The sequence below is a fragment of the Ursus americanus genome, chromosome 2 (assembly GCF_024610735.1).
Source record: "Ursus americanus isolate L20-20 chromosome 2, mUrsAme1.1.p, whole genome shotgun sequence".
NCBI classification, from domain to species: Eukaryota; Metazoa; Chordata; class Mammalia; order Carnivora; family Ursidae; genus Ursus; species Ursus americanus.
This window is the reverse complement of record NC_142128.1, coordinates 37,249,646-37,268,238: the sequence shown is the minus strand read 5'-3', so window position 1 is coordinate 37,268,238 and position 18,593 is coordinate 37,249,646. Positions and strand designations below refer to the sequence as shown.

The 18,593-nt window shown below is 48.2% G+C and overlaps 1 protein-coding gene across 2 annotated transcripts in view; it reads right to left on the bottom strand.

The window, feature by feature from the left end:
- Positions 1-794: 794 nt before the first annotated feature.
- Positions 795-18,593, bottom strand: part of ADCY9 (adenylate cyclase 9) — a 134,958-nt gene continuing 117,159 nt past the window's right edge. For both annotated transcript variants that reach the window (XM_045784340.2, XM_045784339.2), the window contains exons 8-11: positions 14,683-14,842; positions 13,598-13,746; positions 10,652-10,693; positions 795-5,539 (exon numbers count right to left, since the gene is read on the bottom strand). In XM_045784340.2, the coding sequence (XP_045640296.1) occupies positions 4,351-5,539; positions 10,652-10,693; positions 13,598-13,746; positions 14,683-14,842 (1,540 nt within the window). In that variant the 3' untranslated portion in view covers positions 795-4,350. The remainder of the gene's footprint in view (positions 5,540-10,651; positions 10,694-13,597; positions 13,747-14,682; positions 14,843-18,593) is intronic.

Genomic DNA, 18,593 nt, shown 5'->3' with positions numbered 1-18,593 from the left:
TACTTATCTCTTCCCCAGTTAGTTCCCTTTTCCTGGCACACGGGATCTATTCCAGGTGGCCACAGGGAGATTCCCCACACAGAGAAAAGCAACCACACGCAAGAGAGAAACCACAAAGGCTAAGTTCTGAGGCTTACTGCAAAAATTAGGGGCTGTCTTTCGGGACTGCCAAGTCCTCAAAAGTCCCCAGGGTACCCTTTCTAGTAAAAAGACCCACATTCTCACATGACCTCCAGTGCAGCACAGACCACGACTGCTTGGGCTCCAGAAAGGTTCCTAGTTCTCAGGAGAGAAAGACGCCCGCAGCAACGAGCAACGCCCTCATAGGCACCAGGTTCCAGCAGAGAACCACCTAGCAGCTTGTGAGGTGATGAACAAGGACTAGGGGACCACATCTTCACCTCCCCCTGCTGAGTCTACAAGAGGATCCTGTGCTCTGAGGTTGCCGATTAATACTGTAGTCACCAGGAAGAACGTCGTAAGGGAAAAGGCTCTACACCCCAACAGATCCATAGTTTTGCTTCAGATCTGGAGGTGTTGTGAACCCCAGGGATATGTACAAAGGGCATGTATGTGTTTCTGGGAAGAGGCTCTGTGACTTTAAATGGGTTCTGAGATAGGTTTGTGACTTCTCCCAATGTGAACACCCCCAGGAACTCTGCGAGGACAGGCTATGTGGGTGCATCTTTTCAGAAAATCTACTTCATTTTCTCGGTCAATTCCTTCTCCTAAGATCTTGCGGGGAAAAATGATTTAGAAGGCCTAATAAAATAGGGATATCGTTGCAAGCAAAACATGTCCTAACACCTGCTTTTTATTTTTTTTTAAAGTTCCATATAGAGTATTTTTCAACCTAAGGTAACTGTAGCAAATATCTCCATTAAACAAAAAGAAAGAAACCACATACATAAACAGGGCTGTTTTGTTGTTGGGTTTGTTTGTTTGTTTGTTTAGTTGTCTTGTTTTCAAAGTCATGATGTGAAAGAAAAGCAAATCTTCTTATTTCAGCCACAAAACGCAGGGAATAAAGAGTGCCCTAATTTCTGAAGTGCTACTGATCTTTTCAATGAGGAAATACCAGGCATCAAATATTTAGATTTTAGAACATTTTAATATCCATTTCTTGAGTGGATGCATTCTGAAATAATTAGAATTAACAATTTAAAAAGAGCAGAGTGAAGGAAAGATGGAAAATGCAAACAGTTGGTTCTTGTTAATTTAATTTCAGGTTCTAGGCATGATGTGATTTTCTGAAACAACCAGCCAAAAAACGTTTACCTCAAAAATCTAGAAATGCAAACGCAGACAGATCTTTGGAAACTACACATTATTATAGTCCACGTAGTGGGAAGCACGCGGCCCTCTGGCTCTCGGTGTCGTGTGCAAATGTGCAGGTGCTGCCTCCAAGAGCGGAGTCAGTGTCAATGGAGTCGCGTGCAGGTGTTGCATAATCAGTGTGACTCTTCAAGCTACTTAAGGGCTTCATAACTGATGCTCTACCTTTGTTGGCACTGGATAAAATCATGTGTGCTTGTTTATATATATATACATATACATATATGTGTATATATATGGTGTATAATTCGATCTGACTTGGGGCCAAGAAGAAAACAGCAATTGCAACTCAAAGCGACTATTTACACACATTCAATTCTGAAGTATTGCTTCCTGACCTAAGTTTGGAAGAGGTATTGCCTCTGCGAAGAGCACATCCGTCGTGTTGGTAGCACTTGAACCGCCGCTTAGGGACCTGTCCTCAGTGACTCTCTGTTCAACGCCAGCAGGGGTGGATGCACGGCGTCTCCGTTCCAGAGACTCTGTGGTCCTGGGCTGAGGTATGCTTCAGGGCAGGGAACTGGGAAGGACCCAAGTCGCCTAGTGGCCCAGAGAGAACATCTGTACTGGTGATTAAGGAAGGCTCAGGGTGATTTTTTTTTTAAAGACAATTTGAAACTCTGGGTGAGCCAACCATCAAAGGCTCCAGTGTGCACGCTGCTGGACCAGCTCACCAGACATTAAGACCCTCTCCCTGTGGTCCACGGCTTTCCAGGGTCAGGAATCACAAACATCTTTGCGGGAGGGGAAGGGAAAAGAGAATGTGCTGGGGGGGAAGCATGTGCAGAGATGAACCTTGTAGGACATGTTCTGAGCGGAACAGCAGAGACACAGGCGACTCGTCGGCAACCGCCCAGCCCCTTAGCTGCTGCCAGAGCTACAGAGCCTGAGGACAGAAGGCAAAAGGAGAGGACCACACTCAAATACATGCCTTAACACTGATGGGAGGAGCCCCTAACATGCCCACAGTCCCTATGGACAAGGACAGTGTTGGGTAGTGTTTTAAAGTAAAAATAAAAATAAAAATTCTGCAGTATCTTGTAAGAATACATTCTTTAGAAGCAAGAGGTATTGTCACGCCACCCTTCCTCTAGCATTGGAAGACCAACAAATTGACAGTAAAACCTGAAGGAAGATCTTAGTTACTGAGAATGCTCTTGACTCCCTGGGACGTCAAGATCCTGGCTATGGCTGCATCAATGGGAGGCCATCCCACGCATGTCCCCCCTGGGGAGCTGGCCCATCAGAATCGGTATTTCCTGAAGCCAGAAATGGCAGATTCTAGATGAATTGAGGGGGGGATTGATAATGGGACTTGATGTAGATGTGACAGTTATACAGAGATATAGCAGCGAAAAGAAAATGCACATGGTTAAGGTGAAGACCTTAAACAGAGAAGGAGCTAGTCCTCCAACTATCCTGTGAACCATACGCCAGTCACCTTGCAAGTAACCATGCCAATGACAGGGCAACATGAGCCTGAGTTCAACTCTACATATGCTCTGGACTCAACACCGCAAAACGTCATCGCAGGCACGATCAGCAATAAAGGACCCAGAAGTGATTTTCCTTAGGTTTTCTCTACTTGCCCTGGCTCAACACCTCGTATGCATGCGGATGATTCTGTCTCTACACACAGCGTGAGGACTCCATCTAAAGAGGGCTGGGACGCACCAGGTTCAAGCCTGCCACACACAGGCCCTGCACAAGCCAAGAACGGGAAAGGGTGAGAAACTTCTCGGACGTGTGCAGGCCAAGCTGCTGGCACTCACGCGGGGCAGGACTCTGACTCGACCCTTGCAGCGGGTAGGCCCCCTCACGCGGGGCAGGACTCTGACTCGACCCTTGCAGCGGGTAGGCCCAGACGGCACAGATCTGCAGCCCACGGGACAGAAGCGGCAGTGCCCATTAGGTTTTAAAACCATGGCTGAGGGCATCTCTGCCCCAGGGCACACTAGCCGGGTGATCGGGTCTTGCTCAGCTCCTGCATGAGGAGGTGGCCCAGAGCGGCCGAAGCACTAATGGACATCTTCTCTTCCTTCTGCTGTGCCCCCTGTAGACCCCCTCCCCCCAACCCAGCCTATGTCCCTTCGCCAGAATGACCTGGCTGCCCCTCCCCGAAACACACATTTCCTGATAAATAAATAAATAAATAAATGCAACCCTCAGACATTTATTTTGAGTTTCCCTCTCAGAGGATTCAGCTTCCAAGACAAATCCCTTCACTCCCAGCTGGAAGACCCCTCGGTGTCCGGGGCAGGATGAAACACAGCTTTTAAATACCTGAGGCCTGGGTTCAGAAGCTCTGCTACTGGTCAGCATCTGCAAGCTTGGCCTGCACAGGGAGGAAGCCCTAATGCCCCGCGGCCGGGGAGCGGTGCCCCCACAGCCCCCAAGGGCCCGGGTGCTCTGGAAGGCGCAGGTTGGGAGGGCGCGGGCTGTCCTGGCTGGCAGCTGCTCGCAGCCCACGCCCCCCCACCTCCCCTCACAGTGAGTTACTGGCACTTGATCTCAGATTCATAAATGAAAGTGTGTGTGCGTGTACATGTTTACATAGAAAGGTCAGGTCACTGGAGAACACTAGTATGTATACAGAAAAAAACCCCGCAAAAACATTGTACTAGCAAAAACAAAACAAAAACAAAACAAAAACCCAAAGTGTCCTGTGAGAAAAAGCAATAAAAATGATATCTTAACCACAGCTTTTGTTTAAAAAGTCCAGCAACACCCAATGCCGCGATCTCCACGGGCAGCCTCTGTCCCCAGACGCGAGGCCGCGGCCAGCCCCTGAAGGCACTTGTTCTCCATGCTGCTGACGGTCACACCCAGGGGACAGGGCTCCGGGGGAGAAAAAGCAAAGAGACGGATGTGTGTGGCTCACACAGACGTCAGGGCAAGGACCACGCGGTGCCATGTCCGGCGACGGAGGCTGTGGCGCTTGGGATGCACGACAGGCTAGTACACACACGACTGTGTTTCAAGGAGCAGAGCACCGTGGCAGCGACGGGCGCTGCGTCACACGCTCTTGGAAACATTGAGCCTGGTGAGCTCGCTGGCTTCCTCCATGCCAGCTTCTTCACAGTCACTTTTCTCTATGGCTTTGCCAAATCGACACCTTTCTTCGGCTTTGAAGGGCTCTTTCCACGGCCTCTTAGAGGACAGGTGAATGTCCTTGGCCTGAACGTTGTTTTCGGAACCCAGAGACATCTTGTCTGCATTCTGTACAGAAGGCACCAGGTTGGCGATCTCGTCCGTGGGAGACCGCCCAATGCTGCCGTCCACCTGGACTCGGATGTCCGGGGAGATGGACAGCTGGTGCTGTGGCACGGCCCCGCTGTCCATGCACTTTGGGTACAGGTAGGTCTTCATCTGGCCCTTGCCCTTCACGTTCACTGTCCCCCGGTAGTCGAAGTCGTAGCCCATCTTGCTCAGGACGCGGTAGCTCTCCTCGCTCACCTGGATGCGGCACTCCACCCCTGTGCTGTCCATCCTGCTGGCGATGTTGACAGTGTCGCCCCAGATGTCATACAGCAGCTTGGTGGTGCCGATGACCCCCGCTGTGAGCGGCCCATGGTTGAAGCCGACCCTGAGCTTAAAGTTGAACCACAGCATGTTGCTGTTGAAGTCGTCCACCACGCGCATCATCTCCTTGGCGAACTCAAACAGGACCTGCAGGTGCTCCTGCGGGTGGCTGCCGTCCTGGCACTGGGCGCCATTCAGACCCGATGCAGCCATGTACGTGGCCCCAATGGTCTTGATCTTCTCGATGCTGCTGTAGCCCGGCCTGCTCAGGAGCTCGTCGAAGTCCCCGATGAGCTCGTTGAGGACCCGGTAGCACTCCTTGCCCCCCTCGTAGTTCTCCTCGTAGAACTCACTGAAGTTGACGATGCTGGCGAAGATGACACCTCCGCTGTCGTGGTTCTTGGAGTAGGTCTGTGAGACCTTCAGCTGCTCGGCCACGTGGTAGGGGATGATGTTTCTCAGCAGCCAGTCAGCTTGGTCCCTCATGCTCTGGATCTTGGTGCGGTGAAGGTCCGCCTCCACGTCCCCATGGTAGTGCAGGCGGTAGCTGACCTCGAATTCTCGATTCAGGAACCAGACCAACAGGAGCAGGAGAAAGAAGACAAGAATCACCTCCTGGCCAATCAGGCTGGCCGTTCCGCCATCACGTGGCAAGGAACTATTGCACGGATTCCCCTCGGAACTGGAGAGTAAAGAGAAGAGAAAGGGCATACCTTCTTAAGTGCATCTTTTAAGGCAGAGGTTGCTGCTTAGGACGTGCAGTTCTGAAAGAGCCCAGCTAACTAGCACTCTGCACCAGGTTCTGTGGACTTCAACGTGTCAACGACCTACAGCCGCGAAGCCACCCGAGCCTGTTAGCTGGCTGGCTGAAGGGGTGCCGAGATAAAGACTGATTTTTGTCACTGATTTCTGAGTAACTACTTGGCGACTGCTTTGTTTTCCAGGAGTCTTTAGCTCCTTGATTTTAAAAATCTTTTCATTTCCACCAACTTTCTATTTTGATAGGAAAGTTAAGAGACTAGTAATACAATTGTATGCCCTTCTCCTGGACTCAACAATTGCTGCCATTTTGCTGCTTTGTTTTTTCCCTCTGTCAACACACACGCGCGCACACACAGCTTTCCCGCTCAACATTATGAAGGTAAGGGGCAGACCTCATGACACTTCGATCCTGAGTATTTCAGTCCCTATCTCCTAAGAATAAGGACATCTGCCTTTGTAACCACACTACCATCATCATACGCAAGAAATTGAACATTCCCTGACACATTTTAGATTTCTAATCCAACTTTAGTTCTGGTAGATACGTAATTTCACAAAGAATTAGTGTAAGTTCACTATTGCTTACTTGCATAAAAGTCTGCCAGTGTATCACTACCCCCTACTGGGTTAGTTCTGTTTTGTCAAAGTCGTTTAAGACAATGTTAACATTTTTACAAATAATAGGTATACTTTTTTTTTTTAAGTGGACTCCATGCCCATCGAGGAGCCCCACATGGGGCTTGAATTCACGACCCTGAGATCAAGACCTGAGCTGAGATCAAGAGTTGGATGCTTAACGGAGTGAGCCACCCAGGCGCCCCAATATGTATACTTTTAAGAGTAGCGCATTGTGAGAAACTCAAATAGCATAAACAATGGTATAAAATGAGTGTCCTTCCTATGAGAGGTTTTCTTGTGGTTGCAAGAAATCCTAATACATACTATAACAATCAGGTTCCAACCCTGGGCATTTGGGCCGTGCCCATCCCTTTTCCCCAGGGAACCCCACCATGCTGTCCCCGTGCAGAGAAAGGAGTCTGTCTGTGGGATAAACTACTGGAGCTGGCAATGCTGAGTCATGTCAACTACCGCACATTTATGATTCCATTAGACATTTCCACGTTGCCCTTCTCATTTCTGTTCCCTCCAGGAATAGCCTGCTCTTGCGGGGCGGGGGGCTGTTCTGTAGTTGGATGGTGCTGACGAGCAACAGCTGTGACTGAAGATTAGCGCAAACACAGTCTCTTGGAAAGCTTCTTTTTTAGAGGTAATTTTTCCACTTAAAAATACTACATACTCATCAGAAGAAATTTAGGGGGAAACGTAGAAAGAAGAAAAGATTCATCCGTTATTGACCATCCAGAGGCTGTCACTGTTAACGAGCGTTGTGTTTCCTCCTTCTCTTTCTTCTGTTTACAAAGCTGTGACTGCTCTGTTAGCATAAATTCTGGGCCCTGATGGGCTTCTAGATTTTATGTGGCAGTGGGATGACTCATTACATAATTATATATAAAATGGATGGGCTCTCAGTTTCCATAGCTCCATGGCACTGAAAACTCAATTCTGTAACTGGAGTGTTTAATGAGTTTTACTATTACCTGTGACTTAAGGACATTACAAAAAATAATGAACTTGACCAGTCTGGCCATAATGGTTCCCTACAAAACACAGTCACAAAAGCCCTGGCCTTGGAATTAGAATCCCAGGACTCTGTCCCAGCTAAACCACTGCAGAGTTCTGGAACCCTGGTCAAGATTTCTAGGTCTCGATTTCCTCACATGTAAACTGAAGAGGGGCTAGAGTATCGCTAAGTCCCTATTGGCCTCAGATTCTGTGCGGAAAGGAGTTAACATAGCAGGCCTGAGGCTGCCATCCATAGAAAGGCCTACCGGCAAGAGTGCCCAAGGTGGTATCAGGATCTTGGATTTGGGGAGGTTCCCACCCTCCTTGATAAGAGGGGCTCACTGTGCCTACACTGTGCCTTCCTTCTGAGAGTCTGGAATTTTGCTCCCTGCCAGCAGAGATGCCTATGTGACCAGCATCTAATAAAAACCCTAGGTACTGAGTCTCTGATGGGGTCCCCTGATGGACAACATTTCACCTGCACTGTCCAAGCTCGCTGCCGGAGGAATTCAGAGTGTACCGGACTATGCCATGGGGACAGGACTCTTGAGAGCTGGCAACTGGTTTCCTCTGGACTCTATCTCATGTACTTCTTCTCGCTGCTAAATCACAGCCATGAGTACGGCTATATGTGGAGTCCTGAATCCTCCTAGAGAATTCTTGGTTCTCGGGTGGTCTTGGGGACCCCTGCCATAAGTTCCATGACTCAGGCCCTGTGAGCTAAGAACCAAAAAATGCCTTTATGGTAAGACACAGCACACTTATTTATTCTTCTGTCATTTAATCAAGTGGCAGTACCTACCATGAATCTCAAGTACTAAACAATTAACTATTTAAGATGACTGAAACAGATGTGTGTCCAGCCCTGCAAGCCTTCTAACTCACTTGAGAGTAGGGAGAGAATGTGCAACAGGAGGCAATAAGTCTTCTCTTGGGTGAGCCCACCTTGTTGGGTTAGGAGGTGACCATTCTTTGTTTCTCCAAAGCGGTGACATTGAGGAACAGCCCCCTTTATAAGTAGACATCACCAAGGCTTAACATCATCTTAAGGATCCAATCAGACTTTGTAGCCCTGTGGCAGAAATGGGTGATGTGTCTGGCTTTCCTCAAGCAGGCTGCTGCTCTTGCTTTTCTCGCTGTGGCATGGCCTGACTCTGGAGAGGGACACAGGCCAGACCCTCTGGGCAGAGGAGGGGAATTGTGGAACACAGGCCAGTGTGAGAGAGAAAGGGAAACAGACTGTGATGTTTGTTTTCATCTTTGTTTAAAAGGGGAGTCCTAATACACAGATTTACACTTAGTGCCCAAGGGGCTGCCATGCAACAGAGATCTGGAGCAAGAAGATAAGAGAATCACTTCCCAATGATAACCTGTATTTCTCACACAACTACAGAAGGAACAAAGACGGCGGTCTTATTCCTAAATTCAAATAGCAAAGGTCAGTTCCAAAAAGAGGAATTTTATGGGATTAAATGCAAGAGTCAATTTTTGACTTAATAGTTGGACATTGTCATAATTGGAAGTTAAGAGTAAAATACAGTATAATTCACTATCATGGAGAAGAGGGATCAAAACAGAGAGAAAAACAGAAAACAAAGATCACTCATGGTCCTGACCAGGTTAACGTGGGATTTGTTAACATTTTGGTGTATTTCAGTGCCATTTAAAATCTATGCCTACAGATGCAAGGCTGGGGCAGTCACCAAGCTGGGACACAAGGGTGATTCTGGGGTCCTGGTCATGTTCTACTTTTTGGTCCGAGTGGCAGTTAATGGGGTGTGCTCACTTGGGAAAATTCACTGAGCCATATTTTTATGATCTGGGTACTTTACTGTGCACACGGTATATATTCATCAATAAAAAGTTTACTTAAAAAGAAGCTAAGTGTTTTATTTTTAAATACTATAGTTGTGATCATCATAGAAACACTCTGCATTCTGCCTTTGTTTCATACTTTTAATCTCCTTCCCAGTGTCTACATGTCCACAGAGATTTAACTTTTTAATTGTAGAAACAGGATTAAAAAAACCATTCATCACTCATTACCAGATCGTAACTATGACGTATCTTACATTTTTTTTCATCTACATAATGAAATATCTGGCTATAGCCACAGGACAGATGTGGGTTCACATGGTGTTTTTCTTATGGCTGCATCTTAACAGTGGCAATATTTGAGCACATGGTCACAATTTAATTCATTTCTTTTTATTGGCAACTGAAGTTGCTGAGGAATTTTCAATGTTATCAGCCATTGTGATCAACATTTTTGGGCAGGTGGCGTTTATCATATCTCCTAATTATCCCCTCGGTAGATAAGTAAAAACAGAATTATTAGGTCAAAGGCTATGAACACTTTTGTAGGTCATCAAATTGCTTTCCAAAACTATGCACCATTCTGAGGAGTAATGAGGCATGGCAGAAAGAGCATGGCCTGGTAGTGAGGGAGGCCAGGGTTTAAACACTGCCAATGACTAGCTGTGTGACCATAGACAGGTTCCTTAACTTCTCTGAACTTCAGCTTCCTCATCTGGAAAATGGGGATAAAATCATCTAATGTGTCAAGTTGTTGTGAGAAATGAACCGTATGTTATAAGCGCCTGGTAGCTTAACAAAATAAACACCCAACCAGGTACAAATGTGCCAGCCCTTGCCGGTACTGGGTATTCACAATCTAAAGTCTTGAAGGTACAACGTAAAAGATCAAAAGGATTTTGTAGTTATTTAAATGTGCAATGACTTCAGTAATAGCATAGTTAGCTTCTCCCTACATTTTCTCTTGTGAAATTTTTGGTTTTTGTCATTTACGCAGGTCTTGATCAGCTCTTCATAAAACGGCCCATAGCTACTTTCCTCTGCCTGCTGACTCCCCCCACCCCATAAGTGTGTTGATCAGTCTTTTCTTTTTGTGCGTGTGTGGTCCTATTTATTATTTGTAAGGCTGGAAAGTTCTCTCTGTCCTAGGGGCCTGCAAACTAATTCCATTTTTTCTAGATTTTTATGTAGTTTTATATAATTTAATGTTTATTTCTGACTCTTCAGTTTATATAGATTTTAGTTTGATGTTTACAGTAAAGCAAGGGTCTAGCATTTATTATTTCAAATTTCTAGTTAGTAATTTCAAAATATTTTAGGGAATTAAAATAAGTACTTTCTTAGACTTGAGAAATTTCCTTTCTAACATGCTGAACTCTTACATAAAATTAAGCCAATCTAGTATGTTCTCAGTAAGATATTATAACTATGATATGATATTTTAACAAGTGGGTATTTCCCACTTATTCTTTTAAGAATTACATACAATTCTTTTTATTCAAGATACGACTGCTTTTTGGGAAGCTGAGAAAGAAACAGTACGCAGACAGTTACCCTTGTTTGTTCAGACACAAGCATGATGTTAGAAGCTTACCTGAAATTCTGTCCTGCATCAAGGTGTGAAATTACTATGGAACTGAAATTAAAATGCAGAAGAATATTATCATAAAAAGCAAAGACGGCGTTATATAAAGCAAAACTGAGAAGAATTCAAAAAAACAATTGCCCTTTTTTTAAATGTGGAGATCAAGTCAGACAACTAAGGATAGTTAATGCTTTATTGTAATTTGATATTGTGAGTTAACTAAAAATCACAGCAGGCAGAGACAGTGATGCAGCCAACAGGCCTTCACATCAGGTATAGAGGCACCATCGCCAAAGAGCAAAACCAAACAAGAAGTCTTTAAGACATTCGCGTGAGGCGAGGACTTCTCTCTGCGGTGCCACGAGGCCAGAAACCAGTCATGATAAACAGCGATGCCCACTGACAAAGGACTGATTTAGAAAGGAACTGCTGGAGACGCTGGCTGACCTGAGAGGGCACACTTGGCTCCTGGTGTGCCCAAAGCAATTGAATCCCCATTCTGGGGCATGGAAACCACACACAATAAAGAACTCTCTCTTGGTGTCGGGGCAGGACCTGTGACGTGTGGTACCCTTTTCACATCCCTCACAGCTTCCTCTGGGGTCCTGCTGCACCCAGCATCCCCCCAGGCTGGTAAATCGGCCTCGTGCCCACACACTTCCTGGTCTGCTAGATCCATCTGTCCCGCTCACTGCAAAGGGGGACCTTACAAAGCTTCTGCAAGCAGCTCCCCTGGGCAGCAGAGGCAAGGGGATGGCTCAGAGTGGCTTTTATCATCATAGGGGGTGTTAGAGGACTTCACGGGGGAGGCAAGAAAGCAAGAGCTACAGCACAGACACTGTTCTGAGGCTGTATGTCATCTCTCCCTGCCCAAGCGCGACTGTGACACCATCCCTCTCCACATGTGCGCAGCTCTTCTTTTATGTCCGTGTCCCCCTGCGAGGCTGGCATGGTTCTCAGAAGTCCCCTCCCCTACACAGGGCGCCTGTCTGTGCTTGTGATCACCACTCCCCACGCTTCTTACCCCGTGAAGCTCTGCGGTGATGGTGGGGTGGATGGGCTCAAGGGATTCTTCGAGTAGGGAGAAGTACTAGGTGAAGGGGAGGTTCAGCTACAGCCCAAGATCTGCTCTTTGAATTCTGGACAAAGGTGATGGAGTTGGTCCCTCATCACTCTGGTCCCTCCAGATCCAAGTGGAAAAGCCCCGCACCAGTGACTGACTGGTACTGCGAGTGGCTGAGAGGGTATTTGTGATGGTTCTTTTAAAAGGTTAAAAGGCAGATTGATGAATCCCATGCTCTTGGGAAAGAGCTTCATAATGACCCTAATTCCAGATGGTCATACCTTCGAAAGGGAAATGTACGCTTTGTTCTGCTTAAAGTAATTTAACTATTCATTAAAGTTTCCTTTCAAATGCTGAATGACAGTTCTGCTGAAAATTCCCTTTTGATCTTAATTTGCAGAAAACTTGAGTGTCTTTCATGTCGTCATTATTTTATTAAGTCTAAGTGAGGAGAAGGATGCTTACTTTGTCCATTACCGACTGCTGCTTTGGTAATACCCAAAGATATACTATGGCAGTTTCGTATTCGATATTGCAACAAATTGGATCATTTTCTACTTCTGAACTTATTAAGGCAATGGTTCTCAGCAACAGTAATGCCATTCCTAGGGGGCATTTTGGAAATGTTGGGGCTCCTTCCAGTTGTCATAATAATTTGAGGAGCCAGGAATATTAGATGTCATGTAAGGCACAAAGAAGGAATGCCGTGTAACTCTGAAATATCTTGCTAGCCTAAACCCACGGGAATTATAAAGAAACGGTTTTTTAATATGTGCTAATAGTAAAGTGTTTTTATAAGCAGTTACAAAAAAAGGCCAAGATTTAGGAGAAGTTTGTTACAGAAACAGAAGCTTAATGGCTTTAAGACATTATCGTGAACTTTCTGAACCACTCACTGTGAGCGTTCTTGCTCTCCACCGTATCACAGTATTCCCAACTACGAATTTAGCTGAAAAAGGCTGATAGCTGCAAAACCAGTTGCAAATGTGCAACAATCAACTTGAGATCTGTTTTTAACAAACTAAGAATCAAACATTATTCAATTAGTAGGACACATGAAAGACAGGGATCTTACTGGATTTCATGAATATAGGATGTTTTAAATACAGCACATATCATTGCCATTCCTATATACTTTCATTTTTCATTTTTTGTAGCACGATGGTAAGAATGGCTCCTGTTTCCCACAGACACTTTCTTTCCCCATGCCATCCTATCCCTTGGCACCTACCAGTGATAGGGTTTTGAAGGCCATTTGAATACCAGAGACTGAAAGTGTTCTCCAATATGTGGAAGGACTTCAAGATAAAAGATGTATTTCCAGTGACTGGTCATTACTCCATTTCACATCATGACACATGTGTCACAACAGTGAGTCGGTATTTATAAATAAGGCCCAGGCCACTTGCAAGAGCACCTTACCTCTTCCCTTCCTCTCCTTCACCAACCTGCAAGCTGTCTGGGTGTATTCCCCTTACTCAAATGAGGTTAGAACCAGCTTCCTCTTTGCATTCTTGTGTCTCCCTATACCTCTACTCCTTTACTTCCTTGATGATCTCGTTTAGAAATGGCTTCTGGTCCTACTTCGCCATCATAAGTAAGTGCAAGCATGTGTCTGCTGCACTATGGCAGGGAGTCACCCGAGGATGTCTATATGCAAATACATGTATATGTCATGAGGAATGATTTTCTTTTTCTTTCTTTTGCATATTCGTCTTCAGACATTTCATTAAGTTGTTGACATTGTGTATGTTGGAAGCTACGTCATGTTGTGACAGTATCTGGTAGAGCAGAGGGAGAGGGCATAGGCACAGATGTGAGAGACAAGCGAGGGTGGGAAAGGTGTCCCAGCCAGCGAGGGCGCCAGATGCAGAGCGCACTGGTGGACATACCTGTCAGGGCACAGGGAGACATAGAGCAGGAGCAGGGGCCCAGCCCCGACGACTGTGGCTAAGGAGGACCTCATCCAGGAGCTGAGCTGGCAGAAGTTACAGTAGTGCACGACGGTGATCAGGACGGCTGAGCCCATAAACACGGTGAACTGCAACGAGGAGCCGGCGCGGTTAGTGACCCATCCCGCCCTCGCCGTGTGGGCCCCTTGCCTCACTTCCAGCTGAGCATGCTGACATCAAAGGATTCACTCACTTATCTTTCTTTCGATATAAAAATACCACGGGTATCGCGAAGTATCTGGCAGTTTCAGGGACAGATCCTAAACCGCTGGGTTAATCACCCAGAGCTTTAGGCTGCGAGCTCACATGGGCACTAGGACTCTCCTTCAGATGTGTGGAAACTGCGCACATCATTCTGGAGGAAAGGGAAGGTAGGCCACCCGTCTCAACACCGCCACCGTGTAAGTGGTTACCTTTACAAAGCCTTCCTTCAGGCATCCTGCTACATGCCAGCAGAAATGTAATTTGCTGTTAAAGTATCAAATGCAGTCAGCCTGCCTGGCAGCTCATGTTACACTCACTTTCACCAAAAATAGAACTTTCCACAGGGCATTAATTCAGTCTTCGTGGGGTTTAACTCAGAAGCTCCTTCCCTGATGGACAGCAGCCAGCCCAGAGGCCAGTCACCTGGCTGTGCCAGTTTGACAGATGAGCAAGGTATCTTGTCTGGAAACGTGGGACAGACGCGGCTTTGAAAAATGCATAGGAAAATAACTGATTTGGAGCTCGGTGAACAGATGAGGCTGGAGAGGGCATGTGTGAGCTGGGCAGGGCAGCGTCGTAGCCCTCTCCCTGACTGTGGTCAGTGACAGGCTCGAGCATCGAGACAGGCTGTGTGCTACCTTCCCTGCCTGCTCCTCTGTCCCAGGCAAGTCTTCTAAGACAAGCTCAAGGTGGTGACAAAGAGTTTGTACCTCTTTAAAGGCCTATATTTAAACTGCTATCCCAAGTCATCAGGCTTATTTAAAAAAAAAATGAGAGAGTCCCGAAGAGCCCAGGAACAAAGTCACTAGGCCTTTACTTACGTGTATGTTTGTCTCAAATTCAGAGGTGACATGTGAATAGACTGCAAGAGCAGGGAGTGACACCAGGATGGCCCCAATGAAATGGCGCGGGAGCCAGCCGGCTATCCACTCCAGCAGGCGCTTCGTACAGGCCATCACATCCTCCAGGAAAAACACCATCCTGGGATGAGGAGGGGAGAAAGGAGAAATGGGGTGTCTGTGGGCGGGTCAGCCTGCCAGGGAAGATGAGGGCAGGAGACCCACCGACTCTTACCAATGCAGCTACTGTGCACGTGGGGGCAGGCGGAGCCCCCCATCCCCTCACTTTGGGTTGGCGGCAAATAAATTGGACTTGCTCAGCTCACCATACCTTATTTTAAGGTAATCTGCTGCATACTAATAACACATGTTCGCACAAAGCCAATCATAAGCTTCTGCGGGTCTCAAAGTAGCTGTAAGAACGGGGCATGCAAACGTTAACAGGCCCTCTGAGAGGTCACCACTTGTTGTCACAGGCTGCTGGGGCGCTTTGGAAGTGTCTGGGATTCTGTCAGGGCCTTTCTGGTTGCCACAATGACTGAGGGGTGCAGACGGCATCTAGTGGACAGGAGCCCGGGATGGGAGGTGCACTGAGACACACAGTGCGGCTCTGCCCTGCATCTCACATGACTGCCACATGCCCCCTGGACACCCACAGAGGAGAGAACTCTGCTGACAATGACCTCAGCCTGGAGCCTCGCTGTGTCTCGGTGCTGCCAACACACCCTGATCTCCCAGGAATGAACCACTATGAGAAGTGCCCTTTGCTTTGGGGCCTCACCAAGGCTCATTCGGCATTTCAGATATCGTGTCACAGGTGGCAACCTGGCGCGTGTGCCCCCAAGCCCGCACACCGCTAGTGGTCCGTGCCTGGAGCTGTCACGTTTGTGTGATTGTGCACATAAAGACACAGCTGACGACTTTGTTATGACTTCCCGGGTAGCGGTGTCCTGGCAAAAACGAGGGGAAACACTACACATTTTCATTTAAATGGCTCCCTTGCTCTTTCTTCTTCGTACTGGAGTGACAACATTTCATCGACTCCTTCTGAAATTGTGTGTATAAGTAGGCTGTATTTCAGGGTACTGATGTGGACATCACAAAATAATTTTCATAAAGAAGGGGGAGCAAGTGCGTGTCCTGAGAACCGCTGTTCAAAAGGAAGAACAGTCTGGCTAAGTGAGGGGCCCCGGGGTCAGCAGGGGCCAGTACCTGGATGCCAGCAGCAGGAGACGGAAGAAGGGGCACCAGGATTCAGCTGGGCAGGGAGACCCACGCACAAAGACCCTCCCCAGGGAGGGGGAAAGGGACAGGCGTGCTGTCCTCACCTCTGGAAGTGCCAGAAGCCGCTGCTGAGCTTCAACGGCACAAGATCCCCTCAAGTGTCTTTGCCACACACCCAGGGGCCTGCACTTTCTGTCCTGGACACCTGCAGTGCAGCGACCACTTACTACAAAAGCGTGATCGCCACAAGGAAACCTCAAATCTCAGCCATTTTCCACGTGGAGCCAGGCCCTGTCTGACTCTTCTAGGGCCTGGATGGTTCTGGCCTCCTGACACTTAACGGATAATGGAGTCCTGGGAATATTTCCAAGAATAACCACAAATATGCTCAAAGGCAGAATACATAAGCCCCATGAGGAGACAGAAGAAGCCAAGTTCCAACAGGGAGAAGGCAGGACTGGGAGGCCCCCATGAAGGTCCCCAGGACGGCAGAGCTCTGAGGATGAGACCCACCTTCTCACGCCTGCCTGGGCTCGGCACAAAGTGAGGGGAGTGAAGGGATGGGCTACAATTCAAGATGCACAAAAGCCTCTGGAGGAGGTGCCAGGCCTGGGACTGGCCCCTGGAAGAGCTGCAGAAGCAGCCTTGCCGGGGCGCCCATATATTCTGCAGCAGAGATTCCTGCTGACCCTCGGAGAGGTGAGAGGGAACTCCGTCATGTCCCCAGCCCCTCCCAGGCTTTGATGATTTGGGTAAAGTGAACTTTTAAAGTCCCACCAGTGGTCACTCAGGAGCAGCGGCCACCTCACTGGAAGACGCTAGCAGAGCATGTGGGTGTGACAGGCCCAGCACACACGGGGGGCAGCCAGCCTGGCATCTCTGTGGCCTATAGCCCTCTGCAGTCTCCAAACTGGGGTTAGGCCAGATTCTGTAGAAGTGGGTCCAAAGGAACAGGGAACAACGGTGTAAAGGGCTTCTGAAAAAGGTACGGAGACAACGCTAGCCTCTAAGAGAGCCGGAGCCTCACCTAGCTGTAGGCCCGTGTCAGACAGAAACCTGCCCCAGGCAAGGGGGCGCAGGTGTGAGGGGACTCCCTGCACATGGGTGCCAGGTTTTCTCTGGGGAGATAGAAATGTTCTAAAATTATATAGTGATGTTTGCACAACTCTGTAGGTTAACTAGGAATCAATAAATTGTACACTTAATGAGTGAATTACATCATGTAATTGTACAATTACATGAGTGAATTAAACACTTACATATGTGAATTATATCACAATAAAGCTGATTTTAAAAAGGAAGAGACAAACTAGGGGCCTGAAGATGCCTTGGTTTGGATTCCCCAGAAGCAGAGCTGATTTGCGAGTGGGTCCCAGGCAGCTTAGCAAGGGTTGTAGAGCCAAGACTTGAGGGGCAGGCCAATAGGGAGGGCTGTGTTACAAGGAGTCCTTTGCTATGCACCATGCACCTCAGTCCTGGTGGAGAATTTGGGTAGACAGTGAGGACACAGTTATCTCAACCTGAAGGAGGCACAGGGGTCAAGTGTTCACACTTGACCCTTGTGCCTTTTTGCAGAGAAGACCCTCTACAAAAACCACAGGGGTAGGGGCAGTGGTGGGGGAATGAGGGGAGGGTGAATACGGGGAGGGGGGAGAGCAATCCAGCCCATATATGTCAAAGGGGTGTGGGGAGGGGGCGACTAGTGTTCAGAAGCCACAGGGCAGACCCAGGGCTGTTGTTTCCTGTCCTGGGGTATTGGGGAAGGGGGGCAGAAACTCAAGGTCAGGGCCCTTCTCCCCCTTTCTGTTTCACCTCCAGCTGCTGGGGGCAATCACGCAGAACTGCCTGTTGAGATGGACAGGGCTGGACAGAGGAGGTGGTCACAGTGCCCTGGAGGCAGACGGGGGCGGGGTGTGTGCTTGTGAATGGAGTACCCTGTGCATTCACACTTAGTCGCAAGTACTCAGAGTGGCTGTGAGCTCCCCCAGGTGCTGGGCTGAACCCCGGCATCAGGCTGAGTGGATCTTGAGGGCCTACCTTCCCTGAGGGGTCCCTGCTGTCTATTCAGACCTTCTGTCCATTTCTAAATTTTCATTACTAAGCTGACATTCTAGGTATCAGACCTCAGCACAGATGCGGTCTGCATATATGCCCCCGTCCGGCAGGCTCCTTCTCACTCTGACCTGAGAAGTGACTGTTGCTCTCTGGAACGGAGAAGCTTTACATTTTGATGAGGTCCAACCTATCTCTTCTTTCTCTGGCTGCTCGTGCTTTTCGTGTCACATCTAAGAAACCACTGCCTGACCCAAGCTTGTGGAGACTGACACCTACAATCCTTCTAAGGGTTTCAAGTCTCACTCGCACATCTAGAAGAGGCACCTGCTGACCAGCAGGTGGCCGCCCATCATGTGCTCCCTGTACGCTCTGTTCTGTTTCTCTTCCCTTTCTCATTCCTTCTCTTCCCACGTGTCCTTTTTAAGTCTCTGAGTGGGGAGATCCAGGGATGGGCTGGCAGTGGAGGGGCTGCAGGGGACACTGACCCTCTGGTAAAGAAGGTGCCCACCTGTGCCGAGGGCTGGGGTCTGTGATGGACGATGCTGAGCAGCGGAGCTTGAGGGGAGGGAAGGAAAGAGGACGGGTCACCCTAAATGCAGAGGCCTCTGGCGTCG